The sequence below is a fragment of the Drosophila kikkawai genome, chromosome 3L (genome assembly GCF_030179895.1).
Source record: "Drosophila kikkawai strain 14028-0561.14 chromosome 3L, DkikHiC1v2, whole genome shotgun sequence".
Taxonomy (NCBI): domain Eukaryota; kingdom Metazoa; phylum Arthropoda; class Insecta; order Diptera; family Drosophilidae; genus Drosophila; species Drosophila kikkawai.
In genome coordinates this window covers 13,985,897-14,005,385 of record NC_091730.1, presented here as the reverse complement: position 1 = coordinate 14,005,385, position 19,489 = coordinate 13,985,897, and the positions used below count along the sequence as shown (strand labels likewise).

The window sequence follows — 19,489 nt, the reverse complement described above, 5'->3', positions numbered from 1 at the left end:
ATAAAGCACGTGAGTGTGAGTGTGTGTGTGAGTGTGCACAATGGCGTTGAAGAACAAAACGAGCAGAGAGGTAGGGGTAGGGAAAAGGGGAACCCAAGTAGAGAAAGCCTGCATACGGGGGCAACTTAAATAGATTTTTATCGATTTTAAAGCCGTCCGCATATTGCAAACTAAAAATAAATTCTACGGCAGGAAATGGGAATGAAGAAAAGGTAACACACAGAGAGGAGGGCGATTGGGGGGCAGAGGAAGGAAGAGCTGGTTAGCCAAAAAGGTAGTCAGGTGCAAAATGCACTTGGAAATGTCAAAGCTGCTGGCGGTTTGTCACACACCAACATGCACACACGCCAATACACGGGGAATACACGTGGCTACACGGATGGTCTACGGACGGATGGACACAGGGAAGGGAGAGAGAGTACCTACCCGGACAATAAAATGAAATAGAAAACTAAATTGCACGTAAGAGCCTCCCGGAGAAACCAAGAAGAGTCATCAGCCAAAACCGACTGGGCGTGACATGGGATCAAGCGGCAAAGGGGGCGCGGTCCACGACAGATTGAAATGGGTGGAAGGGGAACGGGGTAACGAGGTGGTGTGCTCAGGTATTTTTTAGCTGCCAAATAGGGTGAAGCCAACCCTTGGTTACTATATTATTCTCCCCTTATGTTGCACTCCAAGTAGTAATTGCATTCTTTAGCTACAAAAGCTGCAGTTAAAGTAATACTGTCTGTAAACTGTTAAATTATTAAGTTAAGTGTTTAATCTGGAGTCTGTTGAACTCTTTTAAATTTTTAATATTTAGTTTAATTTTTAGGCAGTAAATAAGAAGGAATCTATCTAATTTCTCTAGACACCTGTCCAACCTCAACACTTACCTGAGTCTTTGCCTCCTTTGACGCAGATGCCGAAACCATGATCGATTTGCTGGTCGCGCGACATGGACACGGTTCGCGTCGTAAGTTCGTGGATGTTTGGGACACTGCGATCCCTTTCCCGCTCCCGATCCCGATAGATCTGAAAACAAAATTAAATAAAATAAATATCATATTTATTTCAATACCTATTTAGATCTTTTCTCACCTGGTGGGTGGTGGAGGGCGGACTGCTGGCCGGGCTCCGTCTCCCAGTGCGATCCCGATCCCGCGTGCCGCCGTTGCTGAAGTGATAGCTACTCGTAGGAACTGATGACGACTGCGTGGCGCCGAACATGCGCAACACCTGCTCCGGTGAGATGGGTCGCTTCTTATTCCCATTGCTGCTCGAGTGCTGCTGACCGCCCATGGAGCGACCACTGGCCGCCGTCGAGGTGGGCAGGGTGCCCGCCGTTCCGGCCGCCATGTGACTGGCGGGTGAGGAGCTAAGATAGGCACTGCCACGACCTGGCAGCGAACCGCCCTTGGTGGGCACGCCCGCCGAGTTGAAGTAGTAGTGCGGCGAGTGGGGGCGCTCGATGATCGTGTATGAGGTGCCTGGCGGCGAGTAGTATAATCCGCTCCTTCCGCCAGCACCGCGCAGCGAGCTCGTGCTGTTGCCAACACGGGAACCACCGGCCGCTGCTGCTGCTGCTGCTGCCGCCGCTGCTGAGGATCCCATGTAGGGTCCGCTGCCCGGCGGCGGACTGATCATGCCGAAGGCCAAGCCAATGTCCTCCGCCTCGAAGCTGCTCGGCACCGCTCGGTGGTGCGAGATAAGGCCACCCGATCCGCCCGTGGGCACGCTCGAGGACGATTGTGTGGCTCCCAATGTGGGACCGAGGCCCAAACCGGCGGCATTCGAATGGTATCCGTAGGGTCGAGCACTCCAGCGCGAGGGTCCAAGATCACAGAGTTCGGCATAGTCGTTGCCAGCTGCGCTCATTGTCAGGGGGTCGCCGTCGTATGGAATGCCACTGCCCCCAAGGCGCATTACACTGCTGGAGCTGGAGGAGATAAAGGATTGGATTAATGGATTATTTTTAAAAAAGGTACAACATTTAATAGCTACGGATTCACTACCAGTTCGAATGTCTTATAATTTCAGAGATTACCACAGTGTTCCTTAAGCCACTTATGGCAAGCAGAGATTCCCCGTAATGCCAGAGCGGCCTTATCCACATTCCTCAATGGTCTGCGATCAACCCCAAGCCCAACCTGCAGGAGCAAGAGCAACCCATCCGGAATTGGGTGAAAACACCCGCCCAGCCCGCAATCCCCCGGAACAACTTTTGTTTGCGTACGCAGCCCGCTAAGCCGCAGCTCAGACTGAGCGCCACATTCGGTGCAAACAATGGCTTAATCTCCAGAGTCATATGGTGTGCTCCTCCATCTACCCCCTCAACCCAGTGAAAACACACAAATATACACACCACACACACACACATACACAAACATTCATCTGCACACACTGCGAAATCAATGGGAACTTATGCCCCGTGCTTCATTATTTATGTGCCAACTTTGGTTGGCAAAACAAAAACAGGTTAACACAAAGGCAGAAGCTCTTCCCTGTGCCACGTCCTCCTCATCCCCATTTCCATTGCCATTCTCCTGGGGGTAGTTCCCTAGTCCAAACCCCACCCCGCCTGGAACGAGAGAGGAGGGAAGGGGGCTGCTCTCATAAATAGTTGAAAATTGCCGTGCTCACACATTGGCACTCACTTAGCCATGGCCCTGGCACGCCGCGCTCCGTGCACATGAGAGCCATTCAACGCCACTGGCCAGAAAGTATTTGCAATTTTCCCTCTTTCCCCCTCCCTCTCTCCCGGATGAAACCCAAAATGAAGCTAAACACATATGCATTTATCGATCAATTGATGGCGATGGCTAATCAATGACACTGACTGCAGAGCATATTTACAGCCAAAATAATTTGCACTTTCTGTGGTTTAAAAACATAATCAGAAACCGGAAATGAATACCCCAACACGCAGCATATTGAGCTTAGCGTTATGGGCACGTCACGTTTATCAGTCATCAAAGATATATTGTTCTTTTAACAAAGTTTTTGGGTCTGTATATCAAATGGTGGTTTGCTTTGACATCAAATGAAGTGTAAAGCGATATATGGCAAGACTTGGGCAAGACCAATAAAACGTGATTATTAGAATTATTATTTTAATATTTTACACCTTAAGAACCCCTGAAATGATGGCATTTTTTAAATCGATATTTATAGATATTGTAAATTATTAGTTTTTGGACAAATCAAAGCTTAAGACACCACCATAAAGCCAAAATGGCATTAATAGAAAATCCCCTTACTTAATTTAATACTCGCCTTTTTTTAAATCGATATTTTTATATAATTTTTTGGGCATATCAATGTCACTATTATCACTAAAGCCAATTTCAAGGCCTAAAAAGTTAAATGAAATTTAAAAACAGATTAAGAATCTCACTTCATGTGTGAAAATAAATCAAATTGAATGTGTTTTTCCATTGTCAAAACCCATACACAAGTTTTGAACAAAGTGAAAAATAAATAAATTGTGTAAACTGGCATGGGCCATAACTTTTAAACTGGCCGTCGAATTCAATTAAAAAAAGTTGGCCATCGATTATGCCAATAAAAGTAGCTTCAAAGCCATAAACGAAGTGCTGGCCGCTTAATCGAGTGCGAGAATAGCAAATAAGTTTCGAGTGCTCAAATACTCGAGTGTGTGCGTGTTTTTTATATTTTCTGTATGACTGTATGTGTGGAAAGGCAGTAGAGTTGTGGGAGTGCGTGTGTGTGTGTGTGTGCGCTTTGGGAAAATGGAAGGGAAAGTGCACTTTCAGCTAAGCGCTGGCGAAGAACAAAGCGCCGGCCAATTTGGTTTGACGCTTAAGCGCACTTAGCGGCCGACCATTGGCAAACACAAACACAAACACGGACACACGGCAACGGCAAACAGGACACGCCAAACACGCACACAGAGACACCTAACTACGTAATGGCTGGCAATTGTGCTTACGTCTAACAAGCAGCCAATAATGTCCTTTTTGATTTACCGATACACATTTGCATTTCTTTCAGCCACACAACAAATTGGCAAGCAGACGCCATTACAAATGAGCCACACACACATACACACATCACACTCACACACTGACACAATGGCAGGACGAGCCAATGTATTTTGTATAAATATCAATAAGAAGCATCAGCAGAAGTTTCCCCATATAATATATACATATGACAATAAATTTCTCTGTTCTTCGCTCTCTCCCTCTCTCTTTGTTTCTTTTCCACTTTTTTTTTTTAGTTTTTTTATTTTATTTTATTTTATTTATTCTTCCTTTTTGTTCTTGTTGCTGCCTTGGCTTTGTTAGAGAATAAACGGCAAAAACAGCATGCTGCAAACGTATTTACTCATGACCTTGCTAAAGCAAAGCCAGCAGCACTCGCACCCTGACACTCGCACACTCGCACACACACACACAGGGACCGCACAACCAACACAACCGCACTTGCCGCCGCTTGGCGTTGGCGCTTTGTCACAAGGACATTTTTCATGTGCGCAATGTGACAATTTTTCGGAATTTGTTAGTCTGACTCTGGTTTGTGCCAGTCGAGCCCGTTGAGAGTGCATAGATGCACCGTGGTTCGGAAACGAGCTTTATTTGATTTAAGTTTTTTAAATTTGTTTTTTTGATAATATATTTTCTTTTAAGCCACAGTCTTGGGATACTTAAGAAGTGCTTTATTTATAGGATTTATTTAAGTCAATTTCCAAGAGCTAAAAAATATATTATTTAATGTCAAGATGAGTGCACATTATTTGTTATATATAATATTCTATAAAACCAATAAAAACAAAATTAAACTTTGATTAATTTTAATCTAAACTAAACCCATTTTAATATACATTAGAGATATTACTAAAGATTTAAAATATTAAAAATATTTTAAAATACCAATATTTCTTTTTGATTTTGATTTAATAGAACCTAACCCACTGTGCGGGGTTCCTGCTCTCCTTTTTGTGTCTGCTTCCAGCAGCTGGCACTTTTTTTGTAACTGTAACTGTTTCGCTGTTGTCACTGCCCGCCGCCCTTTGCCCCCTGCCACCCAGCCCCCTGCCCCATGCCACTGGCCCGGCATACACTATGGTTTTTTGCTGTTGTTTGATTTGAAAATAAGTTTTGTATATTGTTCACTCCAGTTTTTATGGCACTCGAGCCTAGTCAGTTTGCATGTTGCATGTTTTAGCTGACTGTGTCTACACAGAGAGAAAACTGACTAAAGAATAAAAAGAATATTTTAATATGATATATTAAAATCAATGAGATATCTGGCATTAGTATATTACAGTTATTTTTAATTAACTTAGATTGTCTCTTAGATATTCTAATTTCATCAAATCATTATTTTGTTATTTCTTGTTCAGTGTAGAGTCCTTCTAACTGGGTGTCTTGTAACGTCCTTTTTGGTCCAATGCTCGACTGCAATTGTCGCATTTGTTGGTTTTTGTTGTTTCGAGTTGTTTGCATTTTCAAAATAATTGCTGAGCACATTTCGATGTTTGAATATTTGCATGCCAAACACAAACCCAGACACACGCACAGCGCACTATGGGGAATTTTGCCATTTCCGTGGTATTTAGTCATTTTATCAAACTTTAAATATTTGAGTTTTTTTTATGTAAACATATTAAAAATATATGGCTCTATAAAATGTAGTACCAGAAATGTTAATTAACAGTGCACTGTTAAGCCTATCCACTGTTAAAGTCGGCTGTTGTAGCCAAAATGCACGTGATTGAAAATAGCTATTTTTTATTCGGTTACTTTGAAATTGAAAAACTAAAAAGTAGAACTTATTTTTGATTAAAGTTTTGATGGAGACCAATAGTATTGGTAATTATTATGTGTTGTGTGTACTAATACATTGATCTGTGCGTGTCTTACTGATATATTGCGATTTTTCTAAGTGTTCCTCTAAAGAAATTTTTTTGAGAAAATATTTAACTTTAAACAGACCTATAAAAAATATATGTCTTTGTATTGCTGTACGTCCGATATATGTTGTAGAGGCATTCATTCTAAATAAAAGGCAATTTGTCTCAATGTGCACAAATCCGCACAATCTGCGTAATTTAATTTTTTTTGCAGGTCTTTTCGAGCAAATTTTACCAAGAAAAAACCATTTTTCAAGTTAATTACATATAAATATTAATGTGTCAAATCATTTTACCTGTTTAAAAGGCAAAAGCTAATTTTTTTGCATTAATGTAAGTGCCAAATGGAAGTTATTAGCGAATTTGGAGGCCTGGCCTCTTTTATGAAGAAATTGAATATGAAAATTACGTTTTTTATTTAATATCTGACGAAGAGCTTGAAAATTAAGACAATGTATTTTTTTTTATTATGTTTATAAAATATATTATTAAAAAAAAAAAAAAATTCACCTTATACACTTAAAAAAATAAATATAAAAATTAAAAAATCGTCAAGCGAGGGCGGAACCACGCCCATTTTTCCAAAAATCATTTCTTATGGAGTCCATAATTATAATAAAAAAAACCGTTTCGAAATATATTACTTAGTTTAAAAGTTATTAATTAATACCATAAAAATGGCCAAATTCCCCATAGTGCAGCGGTTCAAGGAGCAGGAGTGCGAGTGCCCTTAAATGTATGCTATGCAAAAGAATTTATTTCAACGCGAAACCCCTTTCGCCCGGCATTAATAATTGATGTTTAATATGCGGCCGGCATTTAAGGTTCAGCTTTTCAAGTGCTCTTAATAGTTGCCAGAGGCATATTAAAACATTAACCAAAGCTGCAGAATTTCGCTAAGGCCCCGAGCATTCATCAACGTTCCTCATCATCATCAGCAGGAAAGTCTCAACTCACTTTTTCGCTTTCACTTTTTTTTTTTTTTGGCGGTAAATTTCTGGGGGAAGTAATTATGATAAATGCAGGATATACACGAGTGAGGACGCCGTTTGCCTCTGCGGCATGTCGAACTTGTAACTGGGTTAATTGCGCGTAAATAAAAGGAAGGTAACGCACACACACACACACACACACGAGGGGGGAACATGTGTCTTGCCCATTTCCCATTTCCCGTTTCCGGTGCTGTCAATAAATCTTGAACGAGATCTCCGAGCAAAGACTTGAGTTACGTGACTTTCCCTTGTTTACTCAGCGCCAAGACGCTCGCATGGAAATATGTGCATTTTCATTTTATTCCACAAACTCAGAGACTCCGAGACTTGGAAACTGGGAAACTGGTATTCTTATTAAGCTGGTGATAAGCCAGAAAATGCAACGTGCTGATTGCCGAATGGAGAAGGAAATATGAGAGATGAGAAGATGAGAGATACGCTCTTGCCATTTCGGCATGCAAACTACTGATGAATAATTTCATTAAAATGCGAATTCGTAAATTTAAATTGCATGCACATAAATCTCTTTGAAAATAATTCCTAGTTGAAATGAATTTTATTGTTTTATTAACATTTGAACTGCAATTTGTTTAATTTCAAGCTTTGTATGCGACTCCTTGTATCCTTTTCAATTTTGAAAAGCCAGCTTAAGGTTATGCTTCCCGTGTGAAACCACAATCAATATTTAATGAACGACTTTATTCGAGTATTGCTTCAATTATAAATGGCTTCTTGACAAGTTTAAAGAGGCTTAGGAAATGTTTCAGCTGAAAGGATCTTTAAAGTGTGCTATTGAAGCTATTCAGCCATAATCATGAATGTCTTGTTTTCACGTAATTGCATAACCAGCGAGCAAATTCAATTTTCCTCTGGAGCATATTGATTACCCGCAGATGAAAGATAATCCAAGGACACCACCCACTTGACTCCGAACAATGGCGCAGCTCCTTGGGCCAGGACTCGGCTATAGTGACGCGAACAAAGCTCGAACATACATAATGCAAAGTGCACATGTTCATGTATTAATCAGCTCGAGAATGTTGCGGCTCAATTACCGCGGGGCCTTTGGGTACTTGAGAGCCTTGTTTGTATATACAAAGAGTATCGGGAATCAAGCTTAGATCAATATAGGAATAGATGTGTGCTTTAATAAGGGAAATTGCCAATTAGTTGCAGTTATATACCATTAACTTAAGCTTAAAAGAAAAAGGAAAATACTATAAATACAGAGTTTTCTAAGTTTTCTCCTACATTTTTAGCTTTCTAATAATTTAAACCAACTTTTATAAATGTCCCTAAGTCCTCCTTTCCGTTCCACAAACTCTTTTGTAAGTATAACACAATCTTAGAGAGCTCTACTCGAGTATACAAATGTTAAATTCCACATATCTCCCTTGCTTTTTCCGGGCTTTTTTAATTTTCTTGTGCCAACACATCGAGGGTGTGGTTTTTCTTAAGAATATCTTCCTGAAGCGTCACGTAGACGGCGAGAGGCAAAAAAGAAAATCTGTTATAATAAGATATGCACAAATGCACATGCATAAGTTAGGAAAAACCAAAGAAAAGGCGGCCCGAGAAGTCCGAACCGAGGAAAAGGTACGACAAACCAGACCCGAAAGAGGAACAAACCAAGTTGACTTACATGTCAACTATTGATTTTTTAATTAAATATTAATGAAGCACGAAGAACGGCAACAACAACAGTAGCAGCAGCAGCAAAAATGGCACAAAACACGCTCGACAGAGAAAAAAAAAAGAGAAATGGAGGTGAAAAGTCGAGCGGGAAGTGGAACGCCTTCAGGTATGCTACGAAAAAAAAAACATGACACACAAAGAAGGGTAGCAGCAGGTGAGCTAGCACAGGTATACGAAATATACGGGCAAATTACGAATTTTTAATCACACGTCGCGTTTGTTATATAAGCGGGAATACAAGCTCCCCACCAAAACCCAAAAGAAAAAAATATGTAACATACGAAAAAGCGAACAGAAATCAAATAAAATAAATATGCAAAGCGTCGTCTCGCTGTCCCCCCCCCTGACGCCAGCCCCTTTCTCACCCATATTCCCCTATTTTGAGTAGGTCGTCTATGCACAGACACGCAACTACACCGGGAGAACAGGATTTAAATTACATTTGAAATATGCGAACTCATTTTATACATATATTCTTCTAAATACACCAGCTTTTATTATATTTTTAATCCCCTTTTTATAAGAACGAGTATTTTTTCTCTAACATTTCCAAACTGAGTTCCGTATTATTTATAATCCAACGCAAAAGAGGAAGTAAAAAATTAAAGACTACACACATACTTAGTTGAGGTTTTCTCCATGTGCAAAAACGAGTAGGAAATGTGTGGAAATGTAAAAGGCAAATGAAACTAACTGGGGAAGGCAAGGGCGGAAGGGTGTGTGTCTGTGTCTATGTGTGTGCCAACGAGAGACAGGACAGCCAGGACAGGCTGGCATTTCCTACAAAACGCCGAGCAGCATTTTGTCCAGTCACGAAAAGTTTGGTCTAGGGCGAAATAAAAAAAAAACAAGAAGGAAATAAAAAACAAAAAGGAGCAGGATATAGACACACGTACCCACGGCCGAATGGCGGGAGTTCAGTTCAGGTTAGCAAAGAAGCACTCGAGTCGACAAAGTCTCAAGTTGAATGAAGAACTCACGCAACTTGGCCAGCAAACACACGCACACAGATACAAGCTACAGGCAAGGAGGAGGTCCTGCTAACATGTTTTGCCGGGCAGGAATTCTAGTTGTTTTCCTTGATGTCGTTTGCCATGCTTATGATGTTACTGGGACTACAAAATTGGTGCATTTGAAAATTGAAATTTATGATGGGAATAAATAATCATAAATACGAGGACATCGAGACGCTGACAGTGGGGATCATACAGGTAACATGTCCTGACCTGGCGGAAGGAATTACCAGGCGATATATCTCTATTATGAATCAATTGAACCAAGGCCCGTCATTCGTCTGTTTTTAGCCTTTAAGTCTGAGGGGGAGAGAGTGTGGAGCAGCCATCATTAATTTTCCCATAAATCTTCTTTTGGAATATTTCACATAATTCGGCTTGCCAAACTGCAGCTCATAAGCCCCCTTAATTATTGTGTCAGCTAACTGAAAGTTAATAAACCACCCATTGTCATGAAAATAAAAACCAAAAATAAACTGCCAGACCAAATGGGGCCGGAGGCAAAATCAATAATAAATACATAAACAGGCCAAACAATGGGGCCAAAAAGAGAGAGAGAGACACACACAGTGAAGACAATACCGCGATGAGCACCAGAATACTCTACAATATAAGTCGAAAAATAAAAGAATTTCTCTATAATAAAAGACTAAAATTTGTTCTGTTCTTGTATACTCTTAATTTAAGATAAATCCTAATATTTTTGGTTAAATTTAAATGAAAACCTCTACCTTTAATTCTATATTATTCCTTTAGAGGATCCTTTAAAATAAGTATACAAATTATCTCTTAAAATTAGGGAAACCCCGCATTGCGATAAATTAATCAGCATTTTATCAGAGTCATCATAATCGCTGAATTGCGTGGGATAGCGCTCAGACCAGACCCGCCACAAATAAGGATAATAAGCCAGCAATTAGTGTCACCGATAGACTTGCTGAAGCCTCAAAGCAAAACATGGCCTAAAGCCAAAGGCAAGAAACCCATTTAAAGCAATTTTCCCGGGGTTTGGGCGTACGGAGAGCAACGAAAAAAAGGTTAAGCGAGGCACTCGCACAGACGCAAATCTATTATCCTTCATCCCTTTTAGCTTTCACGGCAGAAATTGAAAAAAAAGAAATGAAATAGAAATAGAAAAAAAACGAGTAGAAGGGGGAAAGGCACAAAAGTTGCAAGGACAAATCGCAATTCCAGTTTTATGAATATTTTTCTATTTGCCTATGGAAAACTACTGAATGGTGCTCGCTTTATCAAGACCTCCTTTTGGGGCGCCAAGTCCTGCAATCAAATTCAATGGCTGGGAGGTGGAGGAAACTTTCTTAATACAAGATACTTAAAGGACTCGCACAGAAAGACAGAACGACGACGGAGTCCCACATTCAATTGCCACCTCGGTGGCAGAAGGATATTCCATTTACAATGTGTGCGCCGAGGCGGGGCCGTGCGTCCTGGCAAACTCAAACCAAAAGTCTTAAGTGAATTAAGAGGAAAACTTGCCACATTTCTAAGGACATCCCCCAACCATACTGTGCGTCCTCCATCAAGGTTAGCCCACTTAATGAGGTCTTGAAGTGTTCAAGTTTGAGTTTGCTAAATACCTACATATAAAAACGAGAGCCCGAACAAAAAAAGGATTATTTGATATGGCAGCCCCGCCTCCCTCTTAACGATTTCCTCCCAAGACTGACTGACTGGACACCTGTGCGTGGCCCACCTTCCTTTTCCTCCTCGAGGAGGCTCCTAAAGCCAGGATTGATTGTTATGCCACCGAAAACTAAACGCAGGAAGGGCTCGGCTCGACTGGGTTTGCTTTAGTTTTGGTTTTGGTTTGGGCCACTTAATGATTGCCAACCACACCAAAAAAAAAGGAGAAAAACTGCGGATATAGGTGCCTTTGGGGAATGTCGACCGAGGGGGTGTTGCCCACACCTTGACATAGCATAAAACAATTATTGGAATTTCTTTCTCTCACCTTCGCGGTCGATTGCGTAGTAGGGTTGGGCCATGGGCTCTGTTTATGATGGCCGTAATTAAAGTTGCGGCACCGGAAGGAGTCGCGTAACCTCAAATCGATACCAGATGTATCAGCAATAAACTTGTTATGGATATACAACTTAAGTAAAGACTTTAATAGGAGTTTTAGGTATTTAATTACGGCAGTTTAGGGAGAACTAAGCTATACATATTTTATTCAAGTATAAATTTTCTATGACTTTTTAAAAGAATTTACAAAAAAACACTAATAAATAATAGAAGAAGTAAGGAATATAAACTTTTAGAGTCGTGACACTTTTTCCCTAAACTATAATTAAAAAAATTCATTATAAACATTATTAAACTGGCCTGGATCAATTAAGCTTTGACGTTTTTAAATACAGTTTTTAAAACTATAATGTATTATAAATTTTTCTTAATATTTATTTATTTATCTGCTTAATAGCTTTCTTTTTTCCAGTAAATCGCCATTATCTCACTTAAAAACCCAACCCACCTTGACCCATAATTTTAGCGCTTCTTATCGTCTCCCCAACTATGACCATTATTAACGACAGTGTCAACAAAAAAATTCGAGTGAGATATTAATAACCTAAAAAACACATTCGTGGTTGACACTTGCCGGGGGGAACATGGGCTGAGTAATAACTATTTAATGAGTTTGTGTCACAGCTCGGCGCTGTAAGGCTGAGCAAAGCCACTTGGCCATGAACCAACACACAACCAAGTGAGTGCCAACTGCCGTCATCGGGAGAACATTTCCATCCACACTGACGGCATTTAATTAAAATTTGCGCCTAATTAATTGCCGAAAAGCGGAAGCGCACAGCCTGGCAGGACATTGGGAGCGAGCGGGCGAGCTAGCTAGCGAGACAATGCGGCGTATGAGTGATATTTGCCTATTTAGCACGTGCCGCTGTTTGATTGGCGCTCAGCGTTCACTAATTGAAAATGAAAATTTGATTTTTGGCATTTCAGTGGTCGACCGAGTTTAATTTTTCCGTTTGCATGATTGATTTTAACGGCAGAAATTTTACAAATTATGCATGAATTATTATTATTATTATTCCGCCGCCTCTCTGGGTCGCCGAAAAGTATGCAGCATTCTTGTTGCTGGCCGCTTAATTTTTCGGCACGCTGCCATCGTTTTTGCTTTGCATAATTGATGGCTGAGCTTTTAATTGAAACTGAGTTGTGGTTATTACGAGTGTAAGTGGAAAGTCGAACTAGGGGGCGGTTCGCGTAAAAATTTATGCAAATTAAGACTGCACCGAGGGCGGTTGCAATTAAAGGCAAAATTGCAGCGTGAAGAGCAGAGAAAAAGAATAAAAGTGCTGTAATTGAAGAGCGTTTGAAGGGTGCGAATGGCGAACGCTGCTTGAGATAGGGAAGAACTGAGGCGTGTCCTTGAAGGCAAGAATGGCTTTCGGGGAAGGATTTCATAGTCAATTGGAGGAGAGGTGCCTTAATTATTTGGAGAAACCAGACTGAAAACTAGTGGCAAAGATTGAAATGGGAGGTAGGAGGAGGAGTTACCTTTTAGCAATGAAAAAATTATAAGTGCATTTTAAGTAACATCAAATTGTCTTAATTAATTTGAAATTAAATTTATCTTTGCTTTACAATGTGAAACATCTGTAGCACCATAAGTTCCTGTTTCTTTTCATGTTTAAATATTTTTAAAGACAACAGGCTTTTCAAGTATTCAAAAATTTATAACATTTCCCAAGAATTCACTATATATTTTTGTAAATATAAGCAAACTATATTTTAAAGAAGGAATATAAACCAACAAAACTGGAAAACTTGTTGCAAATATGAGCTAAACATTAAGCAAAGCAGGTTTAAAATGATTAATTCTCCCTAAAATCATGTTCCCCTTGCTGGATTTTAATTAAAAATTACAAAAATGTTATTCTTATTTATAAATTCGCGTATTCTCTTCAATATATGTGATATTAAGGGTCAAAAATGAACTGCGAAACATATCCATTCTACTTCTCTGGTGACATATTCACAACTTTTTCGCAAAGCAAACACATCCAAACTTATCGCCCCATTCAAAACTCTAAACACAATGATTTATTATGCGAGCATCACAAGTCCTTTCACTGCTTTCTACATATTTGAGCCTTATCTGTGTGTGTTCACTTTTCGGGTTGCATGCTCACCTGTTTGGAATTCTAAGGATACATTAAAACTGCCGTTGCTGGGGCCTCTCTGTCTCTCTGCCTGTGTGTGTGTGTGTTGTTGGTGGTGGCGGAGTCCGTGTCCAGTGTTTGCTGGAGGCTCCTATTGAATTGATTGCGACAGGACCGGACGCTCGTCCTGTCCGCAACACAGTTGTCCCGCTGCCGCGCTTCCTGCGCCAATCAGCTGATGCTGATGCTGCTACTGACGCTCCCGCTGCTGCTGCTGCTGCTGGTGCTGCTGCTAGTGTTGCTGCTACTGCTTGTGGCATGCAAAAAGTTTTCCCTTTGAGTTTTTCCCAGCGCCGTTGTCCACTCGTCCGTCCGTCCGTCCGTCTGTCACTTTATGCGCTTCCTGCCTCTCGATGCCGCCACGTTGTGGCGAGAGTGAAAGTATTTCCTCCTTTGTTGTACTTTATCGTGGTGAGTTCGCGAACAGGGCGCTCTCCTCTCTCTCTCTCTCGGGCCAAGCTCGCTCTCTCTCTTAGAAGAGAGCTAAGCCCATTTTCTGGTTGAGTAAATTTTTGAAATATATTTTGCTTGAGATTCTGCAGAGTAATTCCAACACTTTTTAATTCGTATTATTTATCCGAATACATAAGTATATTTTTTATATTTTTTTTTATTTGCAGGGAATTTTCGGATAGAGCTGGGTATTACGGGGGAGCTCTATTAGTTTCTGTTCTCTGTACGAATTTATATCGCGACTGATTCCGAATTTCGGACTGGCGACTCCGAATAACGCGCTGTCGTACGTGGCGTTGGATTTGACGTTTTGTGTAATTTAACCTTCTGCCCTACTCTTCTCGAATGCGTCATCGGGAATCGCGTAGAGTTGCGAGTTCTCGCGGAGTCGCTTATATTTATTTGCTTAATATTTTATTTGGCACCCACACTAGCACACTGGCACACTACACGCACACAAGCGCGCACGCACGCACATTTTGTTGCACATGTTTTTATTATTTTCGGTTTATTAACCATACGCCATGTTGTACGCGAGCCCAGAAGTGCCTCGGGCCTCGAACAGCGAGTCGAGAGCCTTGGCCAGAAGCCTTCAAGGTTATTATTTCCTTGGTGTTTTCCTCAAAAAGTTTCCCCGTTCTTGCCTCTTTTCTTCTTAAATTTTTCTGTTTTATTTTTCTCTGCGACCAATTTAATGAAGAGGACTTCTCTGAGGCCCTATTTCGGCCTGGTCTTGGCTGTATCTACAGACCCCGTGCATATTGCCCAAAAAAAAAAAATGAAAACGAAGAAACAGAATGTTGGAGGAGGAAAATCGTTTCACACATTACACACAACAACATGGAAGAGCCAGAGTGGCCCTGTCTCTCTCCTTCTTGCGCCTTAGGCTGCCCATAATTGGCGTTTTTCTTTAACTGGCATTTTTGAAACACTTTTCCTGTTGGTTACTTTCGTTTAGTTTGGTCGGATTACTCGGCAGGGGGCCTCTGCGCTTATTTTAATGATTATCTCTTTGTTTTCCACGAAGCGCGATTTGGGCTGCGATTTTTTAGTAGTTTCTCCTCCCTCGCTCCCTGCTTCTGTATTTTTCTATTATTTTTCAGCGGAGCTCCGCGTCCTGACCGTTTGGCTCCACCTCCGACTACTTTGTGGGCTTCGCTTTCGCAGAGGCCTCGGCCCAAAAGCTTTCCCCGATTTTGTAGGCTTCCACGCAGCCAGAGAGAGGGATAGAGATTGAGAGCGAGCGAGCGAGCGCGAAGGCGAGAGAGGAATCCCCGCCGAGACTGACTGGCGACGTCCTGGCGAGCTCCGCACTCTCTGCCTCTCTGGGACTACATTTTGAGAAATAATCATTATTAAATTTATGAAATAAATTAGAACGAAACCTTTAATATGTTCGTAATTTAAACTTTATTGAATTTGTATTTTATGGAAACCTAAAAATTCTGTAAAACTTTCGCAGCTATTTTTTTAATTAAGACTAAAAGGTTCATTCTAAACTTGTAATATTTCTTGTGTGAGATAAATCAGATAAATTAAAAGTTCAAAATTATAAAAATAATATTCTGATTATCAAATTGTTTAAATTCCCCCAAATTAGCTAATTAGTTTGTGAAATAATTAATACTTTCACCTTTTCTCCCAGTGCCACTCTCTCTGATTCCGTGTCCTAGGTTTCTCTTGTTGGTTTTGCACTCAAAGTTTGCGTTGTTTGGATTTTGTTATTTTAATGTTCACTGAGCAGTCCCTGAGCAGGTGGATGAGCGGGGCGAATCGGGGAGAGAGAGGAGCTTGAGGGGCTGTATTCTCAGTCTCGTTTCCCGTGTGCTTTTTGAGGATTTCTTTCGTGTAATTGTTTTCGTTACGTTTGTTACGTTTGTTATGGGCACCAGGTCCACATGCACCTAAAATGTAGACGTAATTGTGCACTTGGAAAATTTTTAGATTCAAGAGATACAATTTCCCCTCGGAAAATATTAAATACTTATTCATTTTTAGAGAAATCGTGGGAGTGTGACTATTAATCGTAGTTTGTAAAAAATGTTGTAGCTTAAATTGTTAATTGTTTTAGCTTTACATTGTAACTTTATTATTTAGGCACATATTTATATATTTTATAATATCAGCTTTAATAAATAGATTTTAATTTATGCTAATAAGTATTAAGAAAATTACTAAAATTTTAGTAACCTTGAAAATACCAACATTGTATTTTTTATGATTATCACCTTATCTTTAAATCTAAGAAAATATTTAAACAAGATAATTCCGAAATACAATTGCTTTGTTTCCAATGGATAAATGAGGCTTTCGCCCAATTAAGTATCTGGGTGTAGCCATAAAAGCCATCCAACAAAACCCGCGCCCATCAAAAGCCTCCCCTGAAACCCCGCTTCCCGCTCTCTCCAGAATTCCGCCCTTATTCCCTATCTGCTCAGACGCTTCTTCCCCACTCTTCCCATTTTCCCAAAGAGAGAGAGGCAGCTGGCAGCAAAAGCAACTCACTCAATAGTCCGAAAAGCAAAAAGAAGCCCATCCGCTGGGACCCAAAAAGGACCAGGTAACGGTTGCAGAAAAGCTCGCTCTCTCTCGGAGTCCGCTCTTGTGTTATCTCTCTCTCTCTCTCTCCCACGCAGGAACTCAACACATCTGGCAAAGGAAACGTCAAAAACGTGTGACAGCAGCAGCTCTGCGGAGAAGAAGAAGCTGGAAACGCCAAGTTTATCAGGTAGCAGAGGTCCTTTATTTTCGCTCTCTCTCTCTCTCGCTATCTCTCTGGGGAAGCTGTGCCTAAGCCTGTGTGGGAGATGTCGAGAGCATAGAGGAGTGTTGGTGTGAGTGAGGGCACGACACGTTGTTGCATTCTCGCCTGCCCAAGGAAAAGCGCTCAAAAGAAGGCAACTGAAAATAACGGCTTGATTGCTCTACAGCTTGATGTTTTTATAAGCTTGCAAGAGGATCCCCGATCTACAATCTTTAATATTTATAGATAATCGGAAAATTAAATAAAATAAAATAATTGTAAGTTTTAAATTCTAACAGGAATTACTAGGAATCAAAATCCTAGTGATTCTTCTGACTGAATGCATTGATATGGTATCCAAAACTAAGCTAGACAAAAAATAATATACTTTTTGTAGCAGAAATTTCTATTTATTTAGACATATTAATGCCTAGGGTATTTAGGAGACCGTTCATTATTTTTTCCTGAATTTTCCTTTCATATTTTTTCATTGTGTGGCTGCTTTTTGGTTCGAAGGTTCCGCGTGGTGTCGATGAAAATGTACACGTGCTTTGTACGCTGGTATGCTGTTTGGTCGAGGGAATCGTTAAGGACGAGGGTGTAGTCCTGGGAGGGGAGAGTGGCGGTTGGGTTGGGCGGTTTTGAAGAAGGCCACACAAGACTGTCGTCACGATACTAGTGGGCACCCTCCCTTTTGCTGGCACTTCCTTTGAGAACTTTCTAATTGAATTTCTTGTTTTGACCTGCAGTTGTGACCCTGTCTTATCAATTTCACTCGTATGTATGTATGCATGTATCTGGGTGGATGTGTGTGTGTGTGTTTGTGGGTGGAATTATGTCATTCTGGCTGCGTCATTGTGTCTGCTTGAGGTTATTGATTATTCCTTGACGATTATGACGAAATGAGTTTGTACGCTAAAAACTACTTTCACCTTCTACTTTTCCCCCGCCATCGGTACTATACACAGAGAAAAATCTGTGTTTAATTGCGATATAATCGTAATAAAATGTATTTTTAAACCTACTATGAATATCTAAGAGTCCCCAGAAATCATTAGGGGCCTTAAGACTCTTAATTATATGTCTAAACAGATGCAATATATTTTAGAAGGTATTAAACTCAGTGTAAATATTTTTTGTACATTTTTCAAATTTTTACCATAATTTTAAATACATTTTTAAAGCTTTTAATATAAAAATCCCTTTATATAAAATATCCTGTTAACTGTTATTGTTATTGTTTTGCTCTGTGTGTGCTCTTGACTTGCACAACTATGACGTCATTGTTAACCCCGGAGCTTTCACTACAAACTACAACATAGAATCCTCTACAACCGCTTCGCCCCCTTTGTCAGCACTCGACTTTGATGTAGCCAGCCAACCACCCACCCACCAACTTTCCAGCCCCCCACTTGGAGCAGCCTCAGCGTCAGCGTCAACGTCAAGTCAACTCATTTCCATTTCCATTTGATGCCTGATGCGGATTTTCTCCGTTTTGCCCTAACTACATAGTTTGGAAAAGTTTGTTTTTCGAGAGCTTTTCAAGTCTCTGCGCCCTCTTCCTCGTCTCAACTTGTTTTTTGGCTCTTTGTGGCTTTTATTATTGCGGCCCGAGATTTATTTTTTGTCATTGAAGTGATCTAATTAAAGTTTGTGTGGGCCGAAAAATTATAAGCTTCGCTGCTGCCGGGGTTAAAAGGATAACGAAATTTGTTTTCAGCGAAAGTTTTGGGGAAGGGTCACACGCTTGTCGGAGGTGCAACTTGTTTTCGCTTTCGTTTCCAACAGCCAAAAAGTTGTTAAAAAGCCAAAAAAGTAATTTATTTCAGTTTTACTGCCTTCATCTCGTTTTGTGTCCCTTTAGAGTGTATGTGTGTGTCGCCAGCCTGCAAATGTAATGAGATGTTTTGACCCGCTAACTTGGTCCTTTCTTCTAACCCCTTCCTTTTCAGCCTTGCGGATGCTGATTTGGCTTGAAGCCTTGGCCAAGTTCTCTCTTGGCATCGGCTGCTTGATAATCAGATTTTTCCACTGTCCCTTCGCGCTTCGCTTCGAAATGGGTTAAACTTTTGCCGCCGACTTGTTGGGGGTCAAGTTTCGACATGGCCCTAGCCGGGCTAATCAAAGTTGGGAATCAGTTTCGCTGGATTACTAATATGTATAATGGAATGCCTTGGCTTGGGGAAGATCGGGCCACAGAGATTTATTTGGGATTTTACAAATCCAATCAGAAATGGAAACACTAGAGATTTCTAATAATTGATAGGGAGTTTAGAAATGATAGGTAACTTTGTGAGCAATTTTATATATTGTTTAACCTGATTTGTATAGCCTTGCAGGGTATTATAATTTTAATACAACGTTAGTGTCTTTTTAAATTTATATTCTAGTTTATACTTACTTTTGTTTCTTAATTTTTAAATAAAAAAATATTCTTAAATTGAAAAAGAACAAATATGTAAATCAAAAAACATTTTTATATTGATCATATTGATTTCTGACAATAATTTATCAAATAAAACACATTTCACTTTCTT

At 40.4% G+C, this 19,489-nt stretch overlaps 1 protein-coding gene across 1 annotated transcript in view; it reads right to left on the bottom strand.

Moving 5' to 3' along the window:
* Nucleotides 1–15,337, bottom strand: part of dysc (whirlin protein dyschronic) — a 33,796-nt gene extending 18,459 nt beyond the window's left edge. The window contains exons 1-3 of the mRNA XM_070285319.1: nucleotides 13,727–15,337; nucleotides 1,084–1,921; nucleotides 879–1,017 (exon numbers count right to left, since the gene is read on the bottom strand). Of these exons, the coding sequence (XP_070141420.1) occupies nucleotides 879–1,017; nucleotides 1,084–1,908 (964 nt within the window). The 5' untranslated portion in view covers nucleotides 1,909–1,921; nucleotides 13,727–15,337. The remainder of the gene's footprint in view (nucleotides 1–878; nucleotides 1,018–1,083; nucleotides 1,922–13,726) is intronic.
* Nucleotides 15,338–19,489: the final 4,152 nt, after the last annotated feature.